The following is a 26,921-nucleotide window of genomic DNA, read 5'->3' as shown; positions in this document are numbered from 1 at the left end:
ATGGGTTGCAATCCAGACTAATCTCCGACAGCAATGGCTGCACTAATCAAACAATATAACTCTCCAGGCACAATCCTGCCTCTCATAGAGGGGTCTATAGTGGTTTAAATAAGTCTTGGTGCTACGGCAGCTTCTGCAACATAGCCATCCTTTATTCATTATTGGCCATTTTGAATTTTTCTGTAGCAAGTCTAAGTATACTGTATACTGTAAGATGAATGATACCAAGTTTCCTTTTCTTAACTCGGCTAAAAGTGTAATTTCTTAGCTCAAATTTTCTTCTTTAGCCTCAAATCAGCCCTAAAAGACTCACCTATCTAAAGCCAGATAACTTCACTGAGTGGTAGATAAAAAGATGTGGAACAAATATGGCTCTACTGTACAGTAATATGATGAGAGTGCAAAATCACTACAAGTATCCCTCACTATCTGAAATATCTTTATCAAAAAATTTGCTGATCCGAATATTCGATTCTTAAACCCCTTTTTCACTATCCAAAGGCAATATTCACTTATACAAATGTTGGTCCTATGAAAAGTTCAAATTGAGCACCAGATTAGGAGAGACCTACAGTAGACACGAGTGCTTCTACCATCACCACAATATTCAAACATGCAGACAAGAATGTCACACAGATAGTAACTAGCAGGCTTTTGTGATCACATGACTGTGTGATAGAAAATACGGAACATCTTCTCCAACTGTGGATAGGAGACCAGACATCACATGGTGCCCCCCTTTGTCCACCCTACTCATCTTTGTGGGTGGGTTAAAAAAAAAAAAAATCCAGCCCTGCTCCATATGCTTTGGTTTATTCACTTATCAGTTGTCTAAGAGTAAAAGTAGCAAAATCAAGACATCGTTTATCACTCAAACGTAATAAATAACACTGGTAGGAAAGTATCTCCATATCAAATACTATACAGCATGTTACTGTATAATGACCCCCATTGTAAGCTGATTTGCTGAAAGTTCTCTCCCCAAGAACACATCCTATGCTTTCAAAGGGTGTTACTGTACATGGAATGCATATACCCCTAATTACATTAATTGATAATTGACCAGATGAGACTTAGTTTAACGTGATGCCAACTGAGTGTGAAAAGGGGGGTTCGACCAAAAACCTCAAACCCACTCTGGATTCATCACTGCATGCTTCAAGACTTCATCTCTACCTTCAAGGCCTACTATCTCAGGCAGATGATGAGGGAACTTGTACAGCAGACTGAAGACAACAGAAGCACTATCAAGGAGTTCTGGAGAAATTTTAACATCAACAAGTCTTGGAAGGAAGTGCCACAGCAAATTATGAATGGTGAGTGGTGGAAGATTGGCCCAAGTGCATGTACTTCACAGGATTCACTGATGTGGGAAAGAAAAGTGCAGTTGGACATCGTCAACCTAGATTAGGAGGCTGGATTTGAGGAGGTGGACGGGGGGATGTCGAGGACCTGTTGCAGTCACACAGCCAGAACCTTACCAACAAACAACTCATGCAGCTCCAGCAGGATAGGGTAGGTGACAACAAGGAACAACAAGTGGAGGAGCCTGAGAGGTAGCTCAATGTCAAGCTTCTTGGTGAGAGCCTCGCCCACAATGAAAAGGTGTTTGAATTATTCCAAGCAAATGACCCTCACATAGACTGGTGTGGAGAAAAAAATATCTCAGTGGATGAGAAACAAGGTAGCACAACCCGCCAACTCTTCCTCCTTCAAATCCGTCACGGTCTTCAGAGCACGGGCAACTCCGGCATCTTCAACTTCCAGTCCTACTCCCTCCGCCAATGGAATTTCTTCCACTAGTTTACCACTTCTTCTACCTGTGGTGCCTGCAGGAGGCAGTGACAGCAGTGAGGATGTGGACATCCCTCATCTAACTGAGTAAGGCTCTTACTCAGCACACCTCTCCATCCCCTGCGGTTGAGCTCTGACTGCCCACATATAAGGTGATGTACCAACTGTATATACAGTACTGTATATAATTTATTTATTTTATAACCTTTAGGTATAATATTAGAGGTTTTTTGTTATTAGGGAACTGAACCCCATTTTCCCACTCATTTTATAATTCGCTATCCAAATATTCAATAACCAAAGGGCTTTCAAGGAACTTGACCCATTCAGATAGAAAAGGATACCTTTAACTACATTACAAGAAACTGACAACTGTTCTCTATGACTGTAGTAACAGAATTTATTTGCTTTACAGACAAGAGTTCAACTAAATTCAATTTGAAGCAACAGAGGTGATCAGCTGTATAGGACAATTGTACCCAAATCTTTACAATTAAGGTTCCTTACCTGTAGCTCATGTCATTTAGAGTAAGATATAAAAAATAATGCAAAAATAAATACACAACAAATAAATATAATTAAAATAATAAATAACTTAAAAATTTTTACAAAGCAAATAATAAAGGACACTCCTTAACCTCAGTGACATGTTACAATAATCCAAAGTGCATATGCCTCACTGTAAGGCACACAAATATCAAGAAAAACTGTTTAAAGAATTACTTAACCAAGTACAGTACTATAGTTACTCATTAAGAGCATCTGTACAATAGTTGACCCTGTCTCTAAAATTCAGATTAATGTGTTAGCTCAGTATGCAGTCCTTCAAGTATTTTTTAACATTCTCATGATCTGACTCAACAAGAAGGGGCCAAAATTCTACAGGATCCTCCAGCAGTCCTAATCTCTGAAAATGTCCCTATACTGTACTGTACTACTTCAGGTATGTATACATGCATGTGTGTGTGTGTGTGTGTGTGGGGGGGTTAATTCTATTTCATGGAGTACAGTACAGTAGCTACAGCATATGAATGCCTTGTCTATATTTGTTAAATTTAAGTGCATAAGCAATAACTATATTTTTTGCCCTTACACCAAAACTGGGTAAGTTAAGCTCCACAATGAATTATAAGTAGGAGGCATAATCCCCTCTAAAACCCACTGTTCTCCTATTACTGGATTGAACCATTCTGTATTAATTCCTTATTGCAAATAAAGAAACTTCAGTGTTTTCCAACTAACTGTGAAATAATACATTACTTTTTTCATTTAGGCCTTGTCAAATTTTAAATGAAAAACAAATTCTACTGTATTTAATAATTTATAATGAGGCAGACTTCAGGCAAATGTTTTAAATCAAGTGCATACTTACAAATGTTGCAGCTTTATCAAAGGTCAAACTCTGTATTAGTAGAAAAAAATAACAAATATTAGAACCAAATACTGTAGTCACCCCACTACATTTACTCTACGTACTCACCAATTTCACATTTGAGATTGGTGTCTATAGGAAGAACCTGCTCAATGCTGAGATCAATTGCACTGTGAACTGGTACCCGTGCAGTCTGGAAGATTAGTAGAGCCTGTTCTCCACCCTGCTTCACCTCCTGTGTTGTTACTTCGATCAGTGCTACTACACGTGTCGTCTTGATAAATTCTTGCACAAGTCCAGCTTCAACTACCTGGGATACTTGGTTAAGGGTTGTACTACCAGCAGTGAACAGCAGCAACATAAAAGAGCAGGCAACACTTCAGAACCCTGTACAGTATAAGAAATGTTAAAAATTTTCAAATCAGATTCTGTAAACTACATACTGCACTGATACTTCGATGAATTATTAGTTAATACATAATCAGAAATAAAAAATTATTAACAACCTATCCAAATATAATCTGTTAGGTGATACAGATACAGTATTGCAGTTTAGTAATAGCTGTATATTATTTGCTCTTTGACTACAGCTGTGTATTCCCCAATTTATGAAAGAGTCCCATAGATTAATTACCAAATCAGGTGTTTCAATACCCATTTTTTTAGCAACAATAAAATAAAAAATAAAATAAATATATTAAGGAAAACAAAAATTACTCTAATAGTTTATCTTTATACAAAACAGTACTGTACTGTATACATAAAATTGTTTACACTGAATCAATAATATTTCAGTCATATGGGGCAATAAAATCATCACTACCCTCCTCCAAATTCACCCCTTATGATCACACATGTTAACTGTGTAAATATTCAGGGTTGATACCAAAACATTTTCAGTCATTACCAACCACAGTTTTCATTACCAAATTGCCGCCGTGGGCAGCATCTAAAAGCGTCTACCAGTATCCCACCTTGTGTGATGCTACGCCAAGGCAGTTGCACAACAGCTTATTCCTACTTGCACGACATAGTTATGTTTACTCAATCACATTACTGTATACCGAATTTGTATCCGTGCTGTAAAAAATGTACCGTATTCCCGAATACTGTACATTCATTGCATTATAACCAATTTGCATAATGAAAACATGAGTTATAGGAAAACTGACTGTACAGTATATTAAATTAAATAACCCCCACCCCCCGTACATGCAGTAGAGTATAATACAGTAATAATTTTATACCTGTGCTTATGAGAAACCTAATGAGATTTAAAATACAAAGTGAACAGTATGAGACAAAATGCCAACATCTATAACAATTATATTACCATAGAAATACACTCATTCCTATTTATATAATTGGAGACACATTCTTTACAAATTTAAAAAATTTAACACGTTCGACCCTCGATGAGTTACTGCACCGTCCTAAATTCCCGCTGTTTTGTTTACACAGCGTTTACAATTTCTATAACAACTCTACACCTTTATTGTGCATAATCAACATTTGAAATTTGTGAAGAGAAAATTTTTGTTTATATAATTTTCCACACATTACATGATAGTAAATGAGGAGAAACTGGAAAGTCAGGCAACTGGTTGAGTGACCGTGTGCATAATGGAGATGAGTCAACATTACTGTACAGTACTGTACCGGTCCCCAGTGAGTTTGAGGAGTAAGTTATATGGTGACTGTAGGAGAATAATGACACTTTGAAAGCTTACTTGTTGACTTCATAGCATTGCAAGTGTTAGAGAATACATTAGTGAAATAAGTAAGCATACTGGTAACAAAAAATTGCATTATTTTAGCATTTTTCTTTATCATTAAATAAAAAATAAAAAAAATGGCATAAAGAAAATAATTTGTAAATCAAATTAGCTATAGGATTTATTAATTTTTTTAATAACTTCTAATTCTCATAAACCAAACCTTCGTAAGTTGGGAACTGCTTGCACAGTATGTGTATATGCATGCATGCACTCACACATTCTCTCTTCTCATCTTCTAAATTGTATCCAATAATTTTTGGATATAAATTTAGCTTTGTAATGCATTTTTTTTTTTACGGGATTAGCCCACCAGGGCACAGGTCAATGACTCTTTGTACATTACAGTATTGCACTGTATTACAGTAGTCAAATTAAAACCATACAAACAAAATGTAAAAAAGCTAATAACAGGCAATTAATAAATTAAATAAAAAAATCTTGAAAAAGCAAAATAAAAAAGAGCTCTCCAAATATCATAATAAAATACATAATGCAGTGCAAGGTAAGGATACAGCAGTAAGCTTGTGCCCTGAGTGCAGCTTCTCTTGTACATGTGGTGAAAGCTCCATAACTGGTGCTGTGCTACTGCTACACTGAGCAGTCCTTTATATCTGGTAAAAAATAAAACAAATAAAACAAATAAATACACGAGGAGGAATGAGAGAGTGATATGCTTCCTTTTCAACAAAATTACTGTACAATAGTTGCATTTTGTCACCCCTTACTTTCATATACCATGACTATATCAGCCCCCTCACACTAACACACTGTTTCTCTGTGACCTGTTGTAACCTTTTGGCAACCATCAATCTAAATATCTTTAATATTAGCTCAACACAATTACCCTGTATCGGCAAAAAATCTATTTACGTTTCCGAAATACTTACTGTACAGTACCTGTATGTCATTATGTTAAACATGCAAATGCCATAAATACTCATACAGTACACTGTTCTTGTGAAACACAATGAAAAAATCATTTACATTTTCACACAGTCATAGTTTACAAAAGCATATCAATAATAAAAAAAAAAAGCTACATTTTGATGAGGAATCTCAATAACTGACATGAAGAACAGGCAATGATTATTCCCACCAACCACAAAGTTTCACCAATGCAGCTTGAGTTTTTTTAACCTAACTATTCACTTACTGTACTGTAACTTGTAAGACATTTAAAATGTTAAGAGTGCAACTTTGTGCCAAATTAGATTTCAAAGAAACACAAATTAACCACAGCTACTTTAATCCATTATTACACACTTCACAATGTATGATGCTGAACAATGGCTCAATGTCCCAATATTAATACATACCTTATATTGCATATAGTAAAGGCTATACAGTATACTGTATAAATAGACCCCTTGTACATGACATAATGCATCACATGAGTATACGATCAGTACCTTCTTGGGGAACACACCATAACATGGCATAACATAACAGAACATAGCTAAGTGAAACTGGAGTTTTGTTAGCAACAGGGAAATTTTATGCAAGTTTTCACCTAATGTAATCGTTCAGAAAGAAAAAATGAAAACTCTCCACATACAATGGCTGTTATATTCATTATGATGAAAAAGCCAAGGATTTAAGCAAGAAACAATGGGAAAAGCGGCTGGACAAAATTCAGAGAGCAGCAATCACTTCGCTGCTGGTAAGAAGCCTCTCAATATACTTTACATGGCATTTTTAGATGTACAGTGAGCTAGCCTTTTAAATACTGTATTTTATCTCACTATCCACCTCACCAACCCAAGACCTCCATTGTGCAGTAATACAGTATAAGTGATTATAAGTGTTTATTTGTTTTGGTAATGTGACTGTGTCAATCAGTGTAGCATATTTGTCGTCATTTGCAACTGATGATCGATATATTCATTTTATTTGACTAGAGCTAAGATGTGTGGATACAACCATAAAACCATTGCCGTATGCCAAGATATATGAAGTATACAGCAAATTTAAATTAGGTGTGTCCATGGCTGTGATTGACCGCCCACCTATGAGAGTCCATAGTGATAACAGTGACTGCTATGGAATCTTGAAAATAATTTAAATGGAATATATTAGAGGATGTAGCAAGCAAGAGTGGCTGGAGATAACAGAATAATATTGGTGCCACATTGAAAGGAATTTTTCTGTTCTTAAGGAGTGTGATGGTGCATACTGTATGATCCACCATTCATAGGAAGGTCTCGTGTGGCAAGGAATACTTTAAAGGAGCACATTAACAGAAGCTCATTTTAATCAACACAAATATTGTTTATATTTCCATTTTTAACAATTTGCACAAGAAATACCATTGAAGAAAATTGATTCAGAATTAATTTCTAAATAAGAAAAATTGGTTAATATTCCATGGTGACCATGCACAGAACTTTACCGGTACACTGATTCTTATACAGTACTATAGGGAGCACTATAGCATTTATGTTGGAAATTTATAGTTGTTGAGTTATTTTCACTGTTCGACTTCACTTAAGAAAGTACAAGTACATGGGGATATACATTGTTTGCTTCTTACTCAGCCAATCGGCATAAGTGTCAATGTCACGTGATACTCGTGTGTAACAGAGACGTGACCGACCGCCCAAGCGGCTAACAAGCCGATCAGCGGCCAAGAGGATAAAAGTATAAAAAGTAAAAGTTAAAAGTAAGGTTTGGTTTCTTTAAGATATTTTATGTTTTCTCATCTTGTTGGGTTAGGTTAGGCTTACACACCAGGGGGTTCGGGGGCAGAGCCCCTTGCTAGGAGGTTAGGTAGCTTTCTTTTGTTGGTTGGATCAGGTTCTATTAGGTTCTGTGCATTGTGGCATCATTTTATTACTTACTATCATCCAAAGAACATCTGTGGAAAAAATGAATGAAATCGAACAATACATTTTGGTCTTAGCCAACTGCTCCAACTTTACAAAAAAATATTATAAATGGCAGTGGATATTTTGCCATGACCGGCTAGTTCCTGCTAATGCTATTTTACCGAGAGTTCGCTCTGATTGGTTAATCTTCCATTACCGGCGAACAACGCGAGAACTACATTTGACCGTGACTCTGGCAGCACTTGGCATTTATTTTGCCAAAAGTCGATTGCTGTGTAGCTGTAAACATACCTAACCATATTCCTGTTGTGCATGGAAACTTATTATAAAAGAGGTGACATTTACTACAACCTAATAGAACCTGACCTAATCAACTAAAGAAACCTACCTAACCTTACCTAGCAGGGGGAGGGGGGGGGGGGCGCAACACCCCCCCATCATATTAAACAGAAAGTACTTAGCCACTCAGAGCGGCACTCAGGGTAAAATAACATTAGAAGGAACTTAACCAGTCATGACAAAATATCCACTAAGAATATAATATCCAATAGAAATATTAGTTTTTATTCCTATCTCCTTATTTCACAATCAACATGTTCTATCATAAAAGAGATTTGTTTTTATAGTAGCTAGGGAAGATATACACTACAAGAAGAGTTCACTTTCCGGTACAAGACAGGTATTTCTTCCTTACTGGATATAATTAACAAGAGTAGTAGTATTGCACTAGTGACCCAACCTTCTACTAATCAACCTTCAACGTTCCAAAGATATATAATTATTTCAATAAAAACATAAATTGTATCTAAATTTTTGTATACGAAAACAATTAATGTATTTATGTATTCACTTCTACAATTATTATTATAAATTTACTTCTTTATTTACTTTAATGCGAGGAATGAAAATGTTAAAGACTTTACTTCCTGACATGAAAGTGATCCATTGTAAACATGATCTTAAAATAGAAAACGTTTATCAGTATGGGAAGAGCAGCAACTAAATTATTTTTATTAATGTTACACCAAAGGAACAAGTTCATCTCTTAAACAACTTTTGATGTATCCCTACTCTCTACAAAAATTATGCCATTATTATTCAAGTAAACTTATCGTTTCAATCATGTACCTTTTTGGAAGTGGGTCAGAATAGTTCAAAACACATAAAAATACACCTGAAAAAAATAATTTCAACCTAACCTAACCTAACCTAAATCTCACATTACGTAATCTAATCTCACATAACCAAAAAAATATACGAAGGTTCCTAATAAGCTTGAAATCCATTTATTCTTATCAAATTTTGCTAATAATCTGTAACGTATTTTTTTTTGCAAAAATTTACTATAGATCCATTATGTGAACTGTTATAAAAAATTATATATCTAAGGTTAATTTACTTTTTAATTTTATCCTCTTCGCCACTGATTGGCTCGTTAGCCTCATAGGCGGTCGGTCACGTCTCTGTTACACACTGTTGGCAAGTACTGGGCATGGACCAGTTCCTGAATGTACCTGAACCTGCTCCAGTGTTGGTCAAGTCTGGTTTTGAAACAGCTCACACTCGGTGCCGTTACAACACTCCCCTGCAAATTGTTTCAAGAGTTCACAATTCTCTCTCCGAAAACTGTCCTAAATTATAAATATATATATATATATATATATATATATATATATATATATATATATATATATATATATATATATATATATATATATATATATATATATATATATATACATATAATTGGTATTATAATGTTTGTGAACTAGGTAGTGTTCATATATTCATTACAAGCGGAATCACCCTCCGAGCGGCTCTTTCCTAGGCCACAGTAGGCGCCACCCTCCGGGAGGCTCCACATTGTCTCACTGTAGTGCATTAAGGTAGACCACATTTTTGGTTTTGCCATTAGCAGCAAGTATGTACAGATTTTTGCCAGTTCCCACTCTGGAGCATCCAACATAGAACTGTCCATGAGAGAAGCAAGGAAACACCAGGTTTAGGCCAACCATCTTTAGGGACTGTCCCTGGCTTTTGTAGATGGTCATGGCAAAGCTCACTTTAACCGGGAACTGAAGTCGCTTGAACTCAAATGGCAGGTCAGTGGTGATGAGAGGTATCCTTGGTATAAAAACGTCCTCTCCTTTAGCTTTTCCTGTCAGTATTGTAGCTTCCAGTACATGTGGCATCATGTTCTTCACCACCAGTCTTGTGCCATTGCAGAGGATTGGTGGTTCAAGATTTCTTGAGAGCATTATAGGAGTTCCAATCTTCAGAGTGAGGTGGTGAGGAGGCATTCCAGCGGGCTCCAAAGAATTAAGGAATTCTGCAGGGTACTGGACTGCTTGGTCCTGGTCGATTACTGTATGAACAGATTTGAATGAGGTCTCACTGCCTGGAAGCTGTCTGAGTAGAGTCATGTTGATTTCAGCCACTGTTCATTCTTTGGTGCCAGAATTGTGTGTTCACGCAGCCACTTGTGATCCTTGTAGTGGTGGATAATGTTTGGGTAGACCATGTTAGTGAGCTCAGTTGAGGACTTTACAACATTTCGACATCCGTGCGGAATGATTATTTGCCCTTCTGAATCAACAGGGAAAGTTCCATTCCCAATCTGTAGTAGAAGGTTTGCAAACCGTCCAGCATCCTGATCTCCTTGTAGATGTACTCTCATGTTTGTGGATAGGGTGAGTGTCTGAACACTTCTCCAAAGGTATGATGCCTTGAGGCACGCATTCAGTTCATCAGCTGGAGTGCTTCGAGGAATGACAGGTAGGGTCTGGCGAAAGTCTCCAGCAATGACCATTGTAATGCCACCCATGAGATGGCCATTTTCTCGTATGTCTTGCAAGGTCCTGTCCAATGCTTCAAACGCTAACTTGTGAGACATAGTGCATTCATCCCAGACTATGATGCTTCATTTTTCTAAGAGTTTTGCCTTTGCCAATCCTTTTTTGATGTTGCACACTGGATTCTCATTGTGAGCGAGGTTGAGAGGCAGTTTAAAAGTTGAGTGTGCAGTACGTCCTCCTTCTAGTAGTGTTGCAGCAATGCCTGAGGATGCCACAGCAACAGCAATTTTCCCCTGATGACGTACTTTGGCCAACAGAAGGTTGATCAGGAATGTTTTTCCTGTTCCGCCAGGTGCATTGAGAAAGATCATACCTCCCTGCTCCACTTGTATCGCTTGCAAGAACTGTTCATAAGCATTTGCTTGATCAGGCACCAGGTGAGGCCCATTTTCTTCAAGAAAATTCACCAGAACTTCAACTGAGTAGTCTGTCTCTCTGAGCAACTCCCTGTTTGCAACTACTGTTCAGTCCCCAAAACTTCTTCTTCCATCAATAGTTCATTAACGGTGTATGTAAGTTCCACTACAACGGTACAGCGAAGTATATTTTTTTAGCATTAAACTGCTATTATTATATTGTCTAATCATCACTACATATAACACCACCCATCATCACTACATATAACACCATCCATCATCACTACATATAACACCACCCATCATCACTACATATAACACCATCCATCATCACTACATATAACAACATCCATCATCACTACATATAACACCATCCATCATCACTACAGATCGGTAAAGTAGGTTCCGAGATTCTCGTGCGGACACACAAACACATACTTCTTTGTTTTGTATATATATAGATATATTTTTATTTTTACTTTTATTTATGCCTGATAAATGCATGCCATGAATGATGGTTTTATGTAAATATGCCGTAATTTACTGCACTAGTTTTATAATATTTATATTACAATCATCAATCTTTTCAAACCACCAAATTGTGGTAGTAGGTAAGATATAATATATGCTAGTCTTGTTAAGATTTTTATTATTATTCTACATATGGCATCCTTTAGCATTAAAATTATTTCAAGTTGACAGATAAACTATACAACACGATGGTACCATCCATTATGGAGGAACACACAAAACAACCAGGTTGTGGAGAGCATGTGCCAGTGGGGCGGCACAGTATAAAATACCTTATTTAATAATATAACATTACATGAAATTGGGCAACAAAAAGTCTTTCCTTTGTAGAAGAAAAGTGTCTGAGCAACGCCATACTTGCAGACATATGGAAGGGCAGAGAGTAAAATGGGGTAAGTAGAATAAACTAGGACCACAGGAGGTCTTGATATGAGGTTTCTGTTGGGTGCATCTTACCCAGAGCCCTTGTTGTCTTTATTGAGAATCGGAATATTCAAAGCACAGAATACAATATAAACAAATAGGTTACTGTCACCATGACCCAAAGTAAACCACTGGGTCAGATTCACAACAGATTCAAGAGAGTGTTATATGAGCATCAATTAGAAATCCTGAGTATTATTACACTAAGCACAATTTTCAGTACAGTACAGTACTGAAAAAGCCTTTCTGAATGAGCACCCAAAGATAATAATTGCTGCTCTCATTACACTTTAAGATACATTCATGGCAACACACTTTATTATGACCTATTGGACCAACTAAGTACATACATCACATTGTTCACTTGTGTACAAGGAAAAATAGAAAAATATTTTAAATTACAGTACACTGGGTTCCTAAGGGATCACAGTGAAGTTATAACACACCCTTATTTTGGGATATAATAGAGCAGGAGACAAGAATAAAACAGTCTTCAAAAATGTCTTACAAGATATACTGAAGTACTGTCATTCTAGCAAAATATTAACATACAGAAAAATAGAAATTCATACAAGCATGATAGAATTTCTAATGCTTAATAAGAAGAATACAAAGGAACAGTGAGCAAGACTAGTGAAACTAAATACTGATACTAAGCAGTGATATGATAAAGAATGTAAATAATACAAGCATGAATTGTACAGAAAAAAGTGCTGAAGCAGCTTATAAATATGGGCGAGCTAATTTCACGCCCTTGATTGTACTTGGGGAAAGATGCAGATCACTTTTGAGAGATCACGTACTATTCACATCTCGATAACAAAATTGGAGAACAAAAGTAACAGATAGAGAGACATTTTGAAAGTATCAAGTGCAAGGAGGTAAGGGAGTGAAATTTATATAACTTTTGTCATGCCTGTTGGACACCGAAACTCGTGTCTGTGAGAGGCTTGGCTCCTATCACCTACGTAAGATTAACGCTAAACTACTCCCAGCCAAGAGGTTAGGTGAGAGAGTCCCATCCAAAGAGAGATAGAGTCTGTAGGTTCTTTCTACACTGTACAAAACATGGGACAACTTGGGTAACTGACAACAAAATATTACATCTATAGAGGCTGGTATGACCTCATTGTCATAACTAGTCAGTTTGTCCCAAAGGCGCCCATTAACCTAATTTATAAATCACATCGCCAAGAGATTGCACTTGGTACATTGTTTTGGCAGATATGTATGGGATGTGAAAAACCTCGGAGGGTCATTCACCCTGACACTACTAACGTACAAAGTTTGGCTACTTACTAGATACAAAACAAAGTATTCTGTAGACAATACTGTTAAATGGTAGATCATCACAATAGAATTTCAATCTGGGCATCATGAGTGGCACATGAAATAGCTGAACACTGTCTCACTTTGTATCCAAATATCCGCAAACTAATCTCATTTGTCTCTAAACTGTAGTTGTAAATATTAGGTGTTTGATAACCTTAACAATCAAAATAAAATATGGCAATATGGCATTTGTACAAACCTTAGCAAACTACACTTATAACCTTCTACTGATTGTGAGATTCATTAGACCTCTTAGAAGAGGTGAAATTACTAAAATAAATTTCCCAGAAATCACTTCTATAGTCTTTTCATTTCGTTTCCACAAAGCTGAGTATTATGCACTATCTCTTGTGCGTTATTGCACTTCTGCTGCCATCAGTACACAGCTAGCCCCATGACAGCCATGTATCAACCTTAAAACTTATAAAGTTCTATTTACAAACAGCGACCGTCAGGCCAAGCTTATAGAGTCATATGACCAACTGTTTGCCGAACTTGTGTCGGCAGTGAGTCTTCAGGAGAGCAATGATTCTTTAAAATAAAAGTGAGGCATAATTGAAGACAACACAGGTTTGATGACTGCAAACTACGGCAGAGTTTGCATCCTCACGAGCCATACCAAAAACTGAGGAATGACTCATATTGTCTGACTCTCGGTGGCTGGCTGGCGGTGGTGTAGGTGGAAAGGGGGAAGTGAGTTACGTGACCACACCGTTATTTCTTTTCCATATCCTTGTTCTTGAGATCTATGGAGGGTGTGACAGTGAGGTGGGAGTTGGAAGATGGAAAGGACTTCTCAAGGTGCTTCAGGGATTCCGTCAAGAAATTCTGTAAAAGGAAATTATTTTATTAGATGATACTGCAGATGAGTTCATCACTTAGAGTTAACATATAAATATGAGTACCGGTAAATGCTTGGAGAATATATTACTGTGCAATCATCTACTGAATGAGGAGTTCGATTGAGACAAGCAGCCTAGAAGCAAAGCCAGTACAGGGTTGGTACCAAAGGATTGAAAGAGAATGGATGAAGAAAACATTCAACAAAATGAAGAATGGAAAGGCTACTTTTATCTCTGGAATAATTGCAGATGATGTTAATGTGACGATGGTGACTAAGTCGACTAATGCATTAAGGTAGAATGTATTGCTCCTTCTGAGAGGTTGAAGAGCATTATTGTTAATGCTTGCAAGGGTAAAGGTGATGCACTAAAATGCAAAAAACTACAGTGGTGCCAAAGCTAGTGTGATGTATAAGAATAAAACACGGGTAATTAAAGAGGATGACATAATTATATAATGTTGAACGAACTGAAATGTGTATGGTGAAATGATTGTGATGTGACGTTGAGAAATAGGAAACCCTGCCATGAGCATGCCTGGGTTTTGAAGTAATGTACTGGCGATGTTTTACATAGAGGTACGCTTAGGTGGTTCAGACATGTAGAGAAAAGGGAGATCAACTAGGCCAAGAAAAGACGTAAAAGCTTGAATTTGGTAGAAGGGAGGAGAGTTATGGGTAGGTCATGAATGATATGGGGAGAGGTTGTGAGAAATGACCTAATAGATAAGCACCTGACAAAAGAGGCGGCAAAAACTTCCATCAGATAATCTCACTTATCCCAAGCAAGTGTGGTAAATGTCGGTATAACAATGATAATGGTTGATGATGATGATGGTTGGTAGTACAATAATGTAAAATATATTTGTGATGACTAATTTCTAATATTGGGATAACTTATAATATATGGAATTTTGTAAATGACAAAGATTTCATGTTTACTGAGTTAATATTGGCTATGTTTTGTTGCGGCTGAATGTGTACAACATTTACTTCCTGTCCTTGGAGTCACTGATCTGATCCTGGGGCACCCTCAGTCTATGTGCCTATAAATGCCTTTGCAGTTGAGTAAGTGGAGTTGGTCAGTGCAGTGCCAACCACACTACTGTGCCTCCTGTACCAAAAGCCTGGAACTAATGTGTTTGAAAGCTGAATCTTGTTATAGAACAAGCGGATGTATGAGACTGTGTCTACACTACAGAACATTGGCATAAATACTATATGTACAGACAGCATACAGAAGTGTAAAGTAACAGCCAGAAAGTAAATCATTGGTGTTACCGTGTTATCATGAGTGGTCACAGTACTGTATGTGACTTATATACACCAACCTGAATGGCTGTGAGTGCGGCGACGATGGCAGGGGAACCAAAGCCGTGGGTGATGAGAGAAAAGTGTGTGAGGTGTCGTTGGATGGACGGCTCCAGGATGATCTGCGGCCGGGTATTGCATAGCGGAGACCTGTCCTGGTTCAGCAGGTCCATCAGTTCTTTGGTGATTTGCCTTCAAGAATAATAATGCGTTACAAAACATCTCTACAAATAATATTAACATCAATGCCAGTATTACATAAATCTTATAAAAATCTCAGTTTAAACATTGGGGTTACGGGAAGCTTATAAACCAAATTGCATCGAATCAACACCAGTACTACAATTTTCCACAGCCTTATTAATACGAACGATTACACGAATATATACTGTAAAAATACACTACTATAACAAAATTACATGAATATAAAACAAAATAAATTTTTTTTATTCTTAGCCATCACTAATTATTAACACATCCTTAACGAAAAGATATATAACCTAAACTTATTAAAATGAACATCTATATTTATGACAATAGTGCCTTACCAAAACATTTAATTTTTTATATATTTTTACTGACAAATATTTTTATCGTGATATATTAACAAATGTTGAAAATACAGTCCGCAAATACCTATATACACATGGACCTAGACACGCGGTGAAGATATCTTCTTTATGACACTTACTTTGTGGCAAGAATTAGTTCCTTGCGCCGGTACTGTTCAGCGGGGTCTGAGTGTTGACGGCACAGGTACTCGGCGATCTGGCGTGCGGGGAACTCAGTCTCACAAACGTACCCAAAATCTCGCGCCAGATGGATGGCCTCGCCTGAGGAACAAGATCATAGTTTTCAGAATGATTATAGACAAGAACCTGTGGTGGAACAAAAACTAGTTTTATCATGGAATTACGTGATAAAGTGAAACAGAACTGAAAAGTTGATGATTGGTTGGAGTGGATGGTATACCCAGAGATACTGTATATTGTAAGTGTAACACGTGATGGTAGAGAATCATCAAAATACCAACATAATATTACCCACCTGTTAAAAAGACCATTAATATGAGACTGTCCAAAATTCTACATTAATAAACCGTAAATAAAAGGAAAAAAAACTATATTACAGTACAGTAATCGCTTGTATTTTATTTACCAGATACGAGGAAATATAACTAATTTAAAACTATTTGTCAGGGTGTGTAGTGATGGTCAGGGGGTGTAGTGATGGTCAGGGAGGTGTAGTGATGGTCAGGGGGTGTAGTGATGGTCAGGGGGTGTAGTGATGGTCAGGGAGGTGTAGTGATGGTAGTGATGGTCAGGGGGTGTAGTGATGGTCAGGGGGTGTAGTGATGGTCATGGGGAGGTGTAGTGATGGTCAGGGAGGTGTAGTGATGGTCAGGGTAGTGATGGTCAGGGAGTGATGGTCAGGGTAGTGATGGTCATCAGGAAGTGTAGTGATGATCAGGGGGTGTAGTGATGGTCAGGGAGGTGTAATGATGGTCAGGGAGGTGTAGTGATGGTCAGGGAAGTGTAGTGATGATCAGGGGGTGTAGTGATGGTCAGGGAGGTGTAATGATGGTCAGGGAGGTGTAGTGATGGTCAGGGAAGTGTAGTGATGATCAGGGGGTGTAGTGATGGTCAGGGAGGTGTAGTGATGGTCAGGGAGGTGTAGTGATGGTCAGGGGGTGTAGTGATGGTCAGGGGTTGTAGTGATGGTCAGGGAGGTGTAGTGATGGTCAGGGAGGTGTAGTGATGGTTAACGACGCCACACCCAAGTCCACATCAGTGTTTGTTTCAGGTGAGACAGGTTTTAATCAGTGAGGGGGCCACGAGCGACCATCTTTCATTAATCCAGAGTCAACCTCCTCACACCGGGACACTGAGCTCACCTGTTGCGTTTTACTGGTAATCGTTTCCGCTTCCTTACTTATCTTCCTTGTTTCCTTCTCTTCATCCTAATTTATCCCTTCTAGCTTCCACCTTATCCTCCTCCCACTAATTTTTCTTCTTTACCCTTTATCTTCTTATTTTTCCTCCCTTCCTCCTATCCTCACACTAAAATAAATTTTCCTCCTCATCTTCTCTTCTTTTAGTTTTCCTTCCTGCTTTTTCTTTCTTATATTCATTCGTTGCCTCTCCTATTCTTCTTTATATTCCTTCTTTGCCAATGTTCCTGTTCCTCATTTTCCCTCCTATAGTTAAATTAGCGGCTTTCGGACACGCCCGTCAACTCTACTGGCAACCACAAAATGACCCACCAAGGTCCAGGGGTGGGAGAAGGGTAATACAGTCAAGTGTACCCGTTAACAGTACTGAGGAAACAACAGGTAATGATTTTCACGCTCCAGGGGTGATGGGGAAAAGCCACGGGGAGGGGGGGGGAGAGGGGGGGGGGAGAGGGTAAATAAACAGAGGAAATAAGAACGACAATAACTTTTGACCTGACTTGTAAAATAAAGTGATCCGTAAATACACTTCAGAATTGTATATAACAATATTTATTTTATGAGTTCACCATTCCTGATTAATTTACACAGGTCTGAACAACGGAGAGTTTAATCGACAACCATAGAAATCAAGTATCGTAGCTTTGGTAAATGTAATTATCGTAGCATAAAAAAAAAGAACGGGACTAACACTTGTCCATAATGTAATAACGCCTCTCCAACCGGACATTTTACCCAACCGAAATTAATTCCCCCGAACACATCAGGTGAGCTTAGTGAGACTGCCAGTGCTCATGTCCGTCACCCGACACCCAGCTTGTCGGGCCTCGGGCAGTTGACGGATATTAAATGTTGAAGTGTTCCGCGGTGCCTCTCTCCCGGTAATCCTCGCCACTCAGGTGTATAACATTACCCGAGTTATTACACTCACGCAAACATACACACACCGTCACTGCTGCTCAGGTAGCTTACACCGCTGTGATTTTGCTTTGACAATAATGGCTGACGCCACAGTGTGATCTTGCTTTGACAGCCACCTCTGAGGAACACCTGATGGTAAACACTCCCGTGATCTCTAGACAGACAGACACCACCGTGGCATCACAACAACAGACATAATTCGACTGCTCTTGGTTAGTGTTTACGTAAATTAACCCATTTAATCCCCTGCAGGAAAACCCAAACAACGAGAAAAAATTATGGAACAATAATTCCCCCGTATGTTCATCCAATTAAACAATTCAAAGGTTGGGGGCAACACCTTTTACTGAAATTAACTTTTAACGCGTTTTATTTCATGCGTTTTAAAAAGGCAACATCGAAATAGGGGGAAAAGAAATATGGAAATATAACCGGGAGTTTTCTTCATCACAGTAATAGTTGACTGAGCGTGTGGATGGGAGGATATCCGCGTTGGGATAACAAAGCAATTACATCCACCCCTTCCAATGTCAATGGATCATATCAGTCGCGTGTTCGATTTACCTTTTGAATTGGCAGCTGTGGCTTGGTTAGGAGTGAACCGTCGAAACGATTTACCAAACACGCACAGAATGCTTTCACAGATTACCACATACCCGCATAAAACTACCAGTGCCACATACCCTCATAATATTACCACATATCTATCAATTGAATCTGAAACTACGAGTTAAATAATTTCTGGCAACAGACTACACAAACCAAGTGAACTATAGTGGCGCCACACACGGTATGAATGATTACCAGGGTGGAAAAAACCCCAATCAGAATGAAAAAAGGGCTAAAAGCAACTATAATTTAAGCGCAGTGATTTTTTCCACACTGTTTGTTGATAGTCCAGTAAAGTTGGCAGCTATCCATCCTGACATATATATATGTGTGTGTGTGTGTGTGTGTGTGTGTGTGTGTGTGTGTGTGTGTGTGTGTGTGTGTGTGTGTGTGTGAAAATAGAGCAATGTCGAAAGAATACTTTGTTGCGGTGGCTGGCGGGTAAACCTCAGGCTTCACACTTATTTCAGGCATCAGATGTTTACTGTATGATACAATATTATTGGGCTTCTGTTCTAAGATTACTTATGACATAACACGACAAAGACACATGGCAACTAATGACGTAACATCACAGTACCTACCAATGAGGATATAAGCGATGTTCTTCAGACACATGATAGGTAAGCCCATGAATTATGTCAACAGATTTCAGTTTTGCAAATTCACATTCTCAAACTTTCTACCCCCGACAGGCCCTTCTCTCCAACAGTCGTCAGAGCTGCCTGTTCCCCTCACACAGGTCAATATAACTCTTGAGTGTTCATGATGTAGTCCGAGCTAGCTGTTAGTGCCAACCTCTGCACCCGGCACTTCGTCAGGTCAGTACCGCCGCTCAAGACGGAGTCACAGGAGTGGGAAATAGATGCCTTATAGGAGGTGCAGCAGACACCAACTGCTATACACAGTAATCCTCTCCTCTGAGATCTTATTCAGTACGGCTTTGGTAGTCTTTTCGTCTGTAGAGATTCTCTCTAATAAACCTCCCGTCTAGTTTCCTCTTTTCTCTCCTGTCTCTGTAGTCCTGTCTAGAAATATCTGCTTTAAAAGAGTCTTTCCTGTCTTTCTAGATGCCCACCATAGGAGCTCTCCTTCACCGAGTCTTCCTTTCTCTAGGAATTCCCCATCGGTGTTCGAGAGGCCGTACAGTACTCTCTTCTCTAAATAGACAATCTCCCCCGACAGGAACTCCTAAACCATTGGCCTCACTGTCTCCACTTGATGGCTTGTCTCCGTGTATTGTAAAAATGGAGAACTTCTGTCTGTACTGTACGATGTCTTCGCTGGGATGTAGTTTACGAGACAGTGAATGTAAGAAAAACTCAACAGAAAACGGTGCATGGTCCAGAGTTTTGCTGGCGGGGATAAACCGTATTCTCGCTAGGCTTCGCTGTGTTTTCAATATTCATCGTGTTAATTTGTAGACCCCAAGAGTTGATAAAGTAAAACTGTGGGTAACACCAATGTTCCTCGTCATAAGATTAGAACCTACTAGCTTACTCATTCCATAAAGTAATGTCTCAACAGAAGATCGTGCCAGACATATCTTAGGTGCCCTTAGTTCATAACCTGGCGAGATACTGTATGTTTACCTTATAACTAAAAATAAACCTATTTGATCCTATGGATCAAATAGAGTGCATCTGTCATAATAAAAGCGGTGTATGATGCGGGACTAAACTGAGCGGTGATGACCCTCTACGATCACGAGACCTCACTGCTCTCTCTACTGACAACAAAGCTTAAGGAAATACAATATAACGCCCCCGAAGAGAGACGACATATTACTGACGAAATGATCATTTAAATAATAACAGTGGATATTTTTTACCTTATGGAGAGATGTCCCTTTATTGTCACACACACACACCCACACACACGTAAACATGATCGTATCCTTACGTGCTGAGGACACTTGCAGAAGATTTATAATAAAGACAGATTCATATCCGCTAGTGGAGGGCCCTTGTGAGCACGTGTCTGTGTGTGTGTGTGTGTGCTACAGAGGGAGGACTTGCATAAGGAACCTGTAATAGGCTTATAATTTGGCGACAATGTACTATACTGCGTCACACACTGAGCGTCTCAAGTGATTCAACTGTAAAAAATAAACACTGCTTTAATATAATCCTCAGATCACCTGAAGATTAAACACCCAAGATAACTTCACCTGATCGATTAAGCCAACCTAACACTAACTGGGTGGGATTAGGTCGGCTAGATTAGGGTATTGATTCAAATGAAATAACCTGGGGTGCCTATGCTTCGACACCAATTCTCCCGACAAGTTCATCTTCCCAGCCGGCAGACATACAAACCCATCTTCTCGCGACTCTACACAGACTCAACCGAGATTAGAGGTAAATATAAAACGTCTGAAATTGACGAGTACCCAGTGAGTGATCTCCCTAGAGCTACTGTAAGAGACTCCCTATAATCAACGAGTGGTTCTCTGGCCTTCACGACGTCTCTCCACTTTCTAAAACATATAAACTCGATCAGTGTCGTGGCGGGGATTTAGGAAGTGAGTGAAGGCTGCTGTCAGGAATCATGATACACGGAGATTTGTTCGTTTATTCATTTATTTCAATTGCCAGGGAGTTTAGTTACATAGAGGGGGATTTCAGTATCATTATCCATATAGGTTTGGGGTAAGAGGATCGCTGCTAACCTTCCCGGCGGATCTGACGGATAACCAGTGTGAATTGTGTGTCTAAGATTATCATGAACCAAAGGAGAAGAAAATGTAAAAACAAAAACAAGAATTTCTTTTACAACGTTTCTCTAACTACAAGAAAAGAAATTTTATGGATTTCGGTGATAAACTTGACAATTATATTTCACACAATTGGTCCCATCGATTTTTCACTGCAGCATTTTAATATTCCAAGAACTAAAACACCAAAAATATATTAACGTAATTGTAACAGGTTCTGAAGGTGTTGTGGTGGAAATGACGAGCGATGTGGAGAACTGAATATGGTTACGTCACACACACACTACCGCCACAATCCCTCATTAAAATGGTCGTCTACTACTCTTTTCTAAAAGTAAGAGGCTACTCCTATTACTTACTTACATGTCGACGATCTTCTAGTTTTCAGTCCTGCAACAGCACGTGGGATTTATACATGAAGAAGGGAGGAGAATGGAAATAGGATAAAAGATACTTAATATGGAAAGATAATTGGAAGGACAAGAAATAGATTATAGGAGAAAGATATAAGTGTCATTCTAGGATGTCAAGACCATAATGCAGGTCAAGGTGTGTGATCACTGGGCACCTGTCAAAGGTTGGGGAGCAGCGAGCGGCCATCACAAGGGCAGCGTCGCCACACACGCCATAAACCATCCGGGAAAAACTTGGGCTGGCCAGAGACGACGTGCCGAGGGAGGAGAACCTGGCCACACGCTATTCTCACCTCGCACGCAAAAGAACCAGTGCAGTGGTTCCCAAACTGAAGTACGCAAGGTTTGTACGGGGGTGAGGCCATGTGATAAGATGTTGACATTCTTTTTTCTTTATAATGAAGTTTTAACTAAAATTATGTTACATTAATTTTTCGCAGTATATTTCAATGATCATCATGTGCACGAGATACACGGATCCAATAATTACGAGTGAGTTGATCTTGAAATTCATAAATACAGGTATAAGGTGTAAGATTGATTATAAGTTAATTCAATAAAAAATAGAGGTAAGGGGCGTGAGGGTTTGGGAGCCACAGGTTCTAGTGGCTCTTCCTTCCCGTTGCACTCGTACACTCGGTACATACGTCTGGTGATGCTCAGTGATATTATAGTGTTGGCTGGCATCTTAAACTGTTACCTTGATAATAAATATGAGGAGACACTGAGCTCCGGGAGAAGAGAGTATAAGGTATAGGGTACGAGGACATACAAGTCTGGCCAGATGTACAAACAAAAAACATTATAACTTTTTCAACTCAATAATTTCACAACAGTTCTTTTTGACCGAGGTTAATAAGGTTTAAAAGGTCGGGAATAATTTAGGGTTTCAGTTGCTTTCGACAATGTACAAATTACTACCAGCGAATTCTTATAAAATTAAGAAATCTGTTTCATGTTTTTTTTTGTGAGCTAACAAGCTGTTGCTGGACCATTGACTGTGTGGTTACGACAGAAGGTTTGTTTAATGAACTGTGTTAGTCATTTCGTTGATGGTTAGAGGATCGGGTGAACGGGTATGTAAACGACTGTGAGACTTACTGTACTCCACCATCCTGCAGCCACGGAGAGCGTGGGAGATCTACTGCTTGCCAGACCCACTCTTAGGGCAGCGAGTCCTCTACCTATCCCGGTGATGATATCTACTGAGAGCCTCGTGATGGTCTGGTGTGCCTGTTTCTATGTAGCATAAACGCCCGCGGAAAACGTGAAAAAAGCATATGGGTTGAGCTTGTGGAGATGTGGAGGACGTGTTAAAAATCACACTATTTTAGGTCGACGCTAAAATGGAACATCAATTCCTCCGTGTTTGGTAACTCAGTAAAGTAGAGTCGATGTTCTGCGTCACATTACGTTTCCTCAACATCAACAGATAAAGCAGAGGATGTTTTGTCACTTTGATTATGTATAGTTTGCGTAGCAGTGTCGGGATGCTTCAGATACTAACATATCTCCCTTCAAGGTGTCGCTGTTGTCTCACCCCAGCAGGCACCTGTAAGGTATATACCACCAGGAGCCTCACGCTCTCTTCTTGTACCAGTACTACACGCTTTTAATGACACGACAATAACATTATTAACAGGAGGCGGCGTCACCGGAGTATCGCGTCGCATCCTTGACAGTGCGTGTGGGTCCACTGCATCACCCCACCACCTCCTGCATCACCTGGGTGGATGAGGGATGTAAAAAAGGTAAGGTGCCAGTCACTACTTAGTATAGTACCTACAGAGTTGCACCTCGTCTACGTCAGCGTCATACAAGTGTTTCAACAAATTCACTTCAGCAGCAGCAGCAGCAGCAACAAGCCTTTACCCAATGTCAGTGACCTCAGTTACGGAGAGAACGAAGCAAATTTGCGAGGTTAAATATACATGGAGATTCTGAGAAAGAATGCAGGGCGGCTACTGGATTTACACGCGGGCCGAGACCTGCACGCCCACCCCGCCCACGCGCACGACCTGGCTCCCGGGCCCGCCCCCGCAAGCACGCCCGCGCCCTTGCCTCTTACTCGTGCTTCCTGGCCACCATTACTCGCAATTATTAACGTCACTATCTCCTACCAATTCGCACGATAATGCCCACCGACTGCCGCTCACGGATGCTCCAAGACCCCGCCAAAACCCGGACTCCAGATCTCGGGTCCCTGGGAAGAGCGACGGGGCCGGTGGACCGGTCCAGGTGTGGGTCGAGTCGGGCTCCTGAGAATCTGTAATTACTAGACCAGGCTGAGTTGGTCCGGCACGCACACCGCCGCCAGCCCGACCCTCCGCCACCACACACTCACACCCACCGCCGGTCTACTGCCACGCATCTTAACTACTTGTGTTCATTACCACAGAGAAGAAACAAAGCTCAGTGACACCCACGTTACCTCAAGCACCACAGGTATCATGTCTGAGGGTAAGGGCCATCTTTATCCAGGCGCGACCACCTCCCCAGCACCCCTGACACAGCCTGCCATTCACCGCCGTGTACCGTGGGTCACCTCCCCATCACGCCTGACACAGCCTGCCACTCACCACCGTGTACCGTGGGTCACCTCCCCATCACCCCTGACACAGCCTGCCACTCACCATCGTGTACCGTGGGTCACCTCCCCAGCACACCTGACACAGCCTGCCATTCACCGCCGTGTACCGTGGGTCACCTCCCCATCACACCTGACACAGCCTGCCACTCACCGCCGTGTACCGTGGGTCACCTCCCCAGCATCCCTGACACAGCCTGCCTCACCGCCATGTACCGTGGGTCACCTCACCGTCACCATTTCCAAATTCTTCTTACCTTTACATATTCTTTTTCTTCTTTTGTTTACATATTGTGAATGATAGACCTGACACATTCATATACGCAATGCAATAAATGATCTGACAAGTTATCCCAAACTATACCGTACGACTTTTTACGGCAGAAAAGTTCCCATAAGAGTGACCTATTACCCCAGCAGCTGGTCCATGAGACACACCGCCTCACGTGCACCGTCTTAACACCATCAACAATGTTTTGTCACCAGAATCCTCGTGTATAAACAGTGTCTGGGTCTCACCTCAGCTCACTCAGCGGGGCGGAACAATTTCACGTTACTTGACTCTCTCGTCTTCTCCTCCACCTCATTTATTCTGCAATAAATTTTCTTTTCGGCTTACTTGCAATGACTGAAGATAACAACACACCGAACACACATCTCCCATCACTGAAGAACAAAACTTTGGGTAATTTTCTGTAGCTTTTCTAATCAGTCTTCAACGTCTACCTATTTACGTAAAACTATAGTAAAATTCCAGAAAATAAAAACCCACACATTCAGACTCACCAAACAGCTTAACCACACGAGTTCACCTCAGACAACCAAAGGGAAATATAATAATAATTGACATAAAGACACATAAATACCCAAGTCCAAAACATGACAAAACAGTGTTGATGAAGAATTAGTCACTGGATACTTTAAACTGCACTTAAAAAAAAAAAAAAGTTACCTGCGAAAACCACTATCAGTCAGGTTAGGAAAGATGGCTGACAGACGAAGCTATAAATCTTGCTCTTTGTCAATTAACTACAAAAAGACTCTGTAAATTACAACACACAACAAACTAACAACAGTACAGTAGTAACAGTTGACTCGAATACGCAATTTTAGCGCAACTTTCACGACCTGTCTCCCTAAACAAAATGGCGGGAGTATAACACCGAGGACACTGTGGGAACTCAGAGGACAAGAGAACATGTAACTCAATGATGGTGACTATACCTTGAGGAACGTGAGTCATGGTGATGGTGAGGCATTCCTAACATGATAGTGAGTTTAGATAACATGAGAGTGAGATTAGATGACATGATAGTGAGATTAGATGATATGAAAGTGAGATTAGATGACATGATAGTAAGTTTAGATAACATGATAGTAAGTTTAGATAAGATAATAGTGAGTTTAGATAACATGATGGTGAGGTTAGATTATTGATATGATGGTGAGTTTAGAAGGTATAATGAATTTAGTGGAGCATGATAGAGGCTGAGGAGATCATGGTAATATAGGTGGCATGATATTATACTTAAGATGAGGCAGGATAGTAGGTTAAGAGGCGTGGTGGTGACTTTCTGAGACGAAGGTGATGGGTTGGGTATCAGATCTCAGAGTAGAGTGATGGGAGTGTGTGATGGGATCGGTGATGGGTGGGTGATGGGGGGTAGGTGATGGGGAGGGGGGGTAGATGATGGGGAGGGGGGGGTAGATGATGAGGATGTGTGGGATGGGGGACTTGTGCTGGGAATGGGTGATGGGTCAGGTATCAAAAAAGGTCTCTGGTCAGGGTGATGGGGGTGTGTGAGGGCGTGATGATGGCTGGGATAGGAGAGTGATGGATCATAGTGGATGACATCACTGCTCCTTCGCCTGCGTCCAGTGTTACTGTACCTCAATCCTCACTGCTTTACGTGAGTGAGTGAGTGAGTGAGTGGCGTACGAAAGGGGAATGAGAAAGAGATAGAGGAGGGGGGAGGGGGAGAAATCGGATGGGCTTATAGGTGAGAGAGTAAGAGAAAGGTGTGTCGAAGAATCTGCAAGACGTGGCCACATATCCCCAGCCCAGGTAAAAATGCCTACCTGTACACACTCTCGAGGCACAGAGAGACTCATTCCATCACCATCGTTAGGGAAACACATTGTATACACCTTATGTTGATAATAGTGAACAAAAGTTGGCAAAGGTGTATCGTAACCAATATATAACGTTACTGTGTGTGTGTGTGTGTGTGTGTGTGTGTGTGAAATCATGGAAGAGGAAGAGATGACAATATTCAGAAAATACTGTACTGTTCGGTCCATGGGAT

At 39.9% G+C, this 26,921-nt stretch overlaps 2 protein-coding genes across 10 annotated transcripts in view; both read right to left on the bottom strand.

The window, feature by feature from the left end:
• The window catches only part of LOC121857818 (inositol polyphosphate 5-phosphatase OCRL-like), a 42,517-nt gene extending 33,986 nt beyond the window's left edge, over positions 1-8,531 (bottom strand). The window contains 3 exon segments of the mRNA XM_042354079.1: positions 3,275-3,476; positions 5,457-5,555; positions 8,464-8,531. Coding sequence (XP_042210013.1) covers positions 3,275-3,476; positions 5,457-5,513 — 259 coding nt within the window. The 5' untranslated portion in view covers positions 5,514-5,555; positions 8,464-8,531.
• A 3,078-nt stretch (positions 8,532-11,609) lies between these two features.
• LOC121857814 (transcription factor AP-2-epsilon-like) overlaps positions 11,610-26,921 on the bottom strand; it is a 161,120-nt gene continuing 145,808 nt past the window's right edge. For all 9 annotated transcript variants that reach the window (XM_042354058.1, XM_042354065.1, XM_042354060.1 and 6 more), the window contains 3 exons: positions 16,110-16,251; positions 15,439-15,610; positions 11,610-14,094 (listed from right to left, as the gene is read on the bottom strand). In XM_042354058.1, the coding sequence (XP_042209992.1) occupies positions 13,981-14,094; positions 15,439-15,610; positions 16,110-16,251 (428 nt within the window). In that variant the 3' untranslated portion in view covers positions 11,610-13,980. The remainder of the gene's footprint in view (positions 14,095-15,438; positions 15,611-16,109; positions 16,252-26,921) is intronic.

This window comes from Homarus americanus, unplaced genomic scaffold (genome assembly GCF_018991925.1).
Source record: "Homarus americanus isolate GMGI-L3 unplaced genomic scaffold, GMGI_Hamer_2.0 scaffold13846, whole genome shotgun sequence".
Classification (NCBI taxonomy): domain Eukaryota; kingdom Metazoa; phylum Arthropoda; class Malacostraca; order Decapoda; family Nephropidae; genus Homarus; species Homarus americanus.
Note: the sequence above shows the minus strand (reverse complement) of the source record. Positions and strands in the feature narration are given on the sequence as shown.